General features: G+C 30.7%; 1 protein-coding gene across 1 annotated transcript; it reads left to right on the top strand.

Moving 5' to 3' along the window:
• The first annotated feature begins 1,257 nt into the window (after positions 1-1,257).
• On the top strand, positions 1,258-3,151 carry LOC145947939 (uncharacterized). The gene is made up of 5 exons (XM_083057702.1): positions 1,258-1,344; positions 1,486-1,831; positions 1,874-2,185; positions 2,354-2,887; positions 2,934-3,151. The coding sequence occupies exons 1-5, from the start codon at positions 1,258-1,260 to the stop codon at positions 3,149-3,151; spliced, it is 1,497 nt and encodes a 498-aa protein (XP_082913828.1).
• Positions 3,152-3,423: the final 272 nt, after the last annotated feature.

Here is a 3,423-nt window from a genome sequence, read left to right on the forward strand (position 1 = left end):
TCGTAATGAAAAAACTCGAGCTTTAAAAAAAGGATTTGTAGATATTAATACATCTTATACTACTCAACTACAAAATATCATAGAGTATTACATAGGAGAAATGAATATATGTTGTGAACATTGTGGTGCAAAACATTTTAATTCTGAAAAAGTAGCTAATAAGGGTAATTCATTTAACGACTGTTGCAGCCATGGTTCTGTTATGTTAGATTCTTTACCACAACCTCCGTATGAACTTTATGAATTATTTATTGGAAATCATCAAAAATCAAGTCATTTTTATAATCATATTCGTGGTTACAATAATACATTTTCATTCGCGTCATTTAATGCAAACTTAGCAGATTTTAGTGCGCAAAGACGTGTACCTTATTGTTTTAAAATTCAAGGACAAATTTATTATCAAATTAATACTGCGTTATATCCCTTATCTAACGAAATGCCAAGTTATGGTCAACTTTTTATCGTGGATAATAATGAAGCAACAGAATGTCGATTACATCGAAATTCGAATCTTGATAAAGAAATTTTACATTTAATAGATAATATAATGCGTACGAATAATGTTTTTGCACAATCTTACCGAATGATGCATGAAGAAATTGAAATGCAACAGCAAATAACTGAAAATAATAGTATACGTGAATTACAATTGGGATTTTTGACAAAAAAAGGTATTGATCGTGGCCGATACAATGTGCAAAGAGTAAATGAAGTTGCAGCTGTTTTTTCTACTACAGCAGATGGTGAAATTTCGGAAACTTATGTAACAATATATAATAAAAGTAATAAAACATTACAACAAGTCAGTACAATGAATCCAAATGTAGAACCATGGATTTATCCATTATTCTATCCATATGGTAATCAAGGATGGCATGATAATTTACAACGTAAGAATTGTAATAAACGAGTAAGTAGAGCTGCATATGTAAAATATCACATAGCTATACGTGATAATTTTAATATTTTTATTATGGGAAGACGATTATTTCAACAATGGCTTGTAGATAGTTATATAAAAATTGAAAAAGATCGAATTAATTATTGTAAACAGAATCAAAAACAATTACGAGCTGAGACTTATCAAGGATTAATTGATTATTTAGCAAACACCGCCAATAATAACAATGCTCATATTGGAAAAATGATTATACTTCCATCGACATTTGTGGGTTCACCGCGTAATATGTTGCAACATTATCAAGATGCAATGGCTATTGTTCGGAAATATGGAAAACCAGATATCTTGTTACTATGACTTGTAATCCAAATTGGCGCGAAATTAAAGAAAATTTACTTCCAAATCAACAACCTGCAGATAGGCCAGATATATGTGCTCGGGTATTTAATATAAAAAAGGATTATTTAATCGATATTATTGTTAGACAAAAATTTTTTGGTGAAGTTTTAACATATGTTTACGTAATAGAATTTCAAAAATGTGGATTACCACATATACATTTATTGATTACATTAAAACAGAATTGTAAGATATCAAATTCTGAAATAGTTGATAAATTTATTTCTGCAGAAATTCCTGATCCTAATGAAAATGAAAGTTTACATAATGTTGTAATGAAACATATGATTCATGGACCATGTGGAAATTGGTGTTTGATAAATGATAAATGTTCGAAACATTTTCTAAAACCATTTCGACTTGAGACGACTATGGATGAAGATGGTTACCCGCACTATCATCGAAGGAATAATGGATTGCTGTACGAAAGACCTGGACGATACGTTGTTGATAATCGATATGTTGTTCCATTTAATCCAACGCTTTTACTTTTATTCAATAGCCATATTAATGTTGAAATAGTTTCGAGTATACGGTCTGTTAAATATTTATATAAATATATTTATAAAGGTCATGATGCAGCATCTATAGTTATTGGAGAAAATATAGATAAAACTATAAATCATGATGAAATTCAAGATTTTATTGAAGCTCGGTATGTCGGGCCTGTGGAAGCATGTTGGCGCATTTTAAGTAAACCTTTGCAAGAAAAAAGTCACGCTATATTTCGTTTACCGGTTCATTTACCAAATGAACATAATGTAATAATTGATGATAATATTAATAATGATGCGATAAGATCTGCTATAGAACGAGTAACAATGTTGTTAGATTATTTTGAATTAAATGTTCGAGATGAAGAAGCAAAACAATATTTATACAGTGATATTCTATGTCATTATGTATTTAAAAAAATTAAAATTAATGGCAGAATTATTAATCGTTGGGAGAAACGTCAAAGATACTTTAATTGTATTGGTCGTATGTATTCTGTCAGCCCGTCTCAGATAGAATTGTTTCATTTACGTATACTTTTATTACATGTTAAAGGAGCTACAAGTTTTCAAGAATTAAGAACAGTTAATAACGAAATACATCAAACTTTCACTGCCGCATGTTTAGCATTAGGACTCATAGAAGATGATGAGGAATGGTATCGTGCAATGAATGAAGCAAAAATTTGGATGATGCCAAGACGACTTCGTAATTTATTTGTACGAATTTTGATTCATTGCCAACCAGTTCATTCAAAAAAGTTATGGGACAAGTTTAAAATAGATATGTCGGAAGATTATGCAAGACGATTTGGACCTATAATAGGAATAAAGAAAGTTTATAATTATATTACTAATGTGCTTCAAATGGAAAGTTCGAATATTGCTAATTTTCCTGAATTAGAACAAGAAATTATTGAACAAGAAATAAATAATGAAGAACAAATTGAGGAAGATACATCGATAGCTATGCAACAATATGAACAATTAAATATAGAGCAAAAAGAAATTGTTGATACTATTTTAGAAGCAACAATAACAAATAACAATAACAATAATTATTTTTATATCGATGGTCCAGGTGGTTCTGGTAAAACTTTCATTTATACAACCTTATATTACTTACTTAAAAATAGAGAAAAATAGTACGATGGCATTTACCGGTATTGCTGCAACATTACTTCCAAATGGAAGAACCAGAGAGAAACCTGAGAGCGGCCACCGCGATTTAGCGGACGCGTGTACTGATGCGTCCCCTGACAAAGTGGACATGAACTACGTCGTAACGCTCGGTAAAAAATATAGAATATGGTTCGAATCCGTGATATGGTTCATATCCGAACTACTCGGATAAGAACCGAGTTGAGAACCCAACAAATGAGTCAGACAAGGACCAACAATCCATTGCTCTGGCTTTGTCTCACCAACGATGCGCGAGTCTCGTGGACTCATGCGGCGGCAGGCACGAGGTTTCATGTGTAGCGTTTCCGTAATTCGGAAAACAGAATTTCATGACATTAATAAATAAATTAATTAACCTGACCTAATATGTACATATTTATTGAATTTGTTTTTAATAAAATTTTTAATTATTATATTATGCAGTACAATTTATTCTTTAAATAT

Source organism: Prenolepis imparis, unplaced genomic scaffold, assembly GCF_030444845.1.
Source record: "Prenolepis imparis isolate NDT839.2.m4 unplaced genomic scaffold, iyPreImpa1.0 SCAF_194, whole genome shotgun sequence".
Lineage (NCBI taxonomy): Eukaryota > Metazoa > Arthropoda > Insecta > Hymenoptera > Formicidae > Prenolepis > Prenolepis imparis.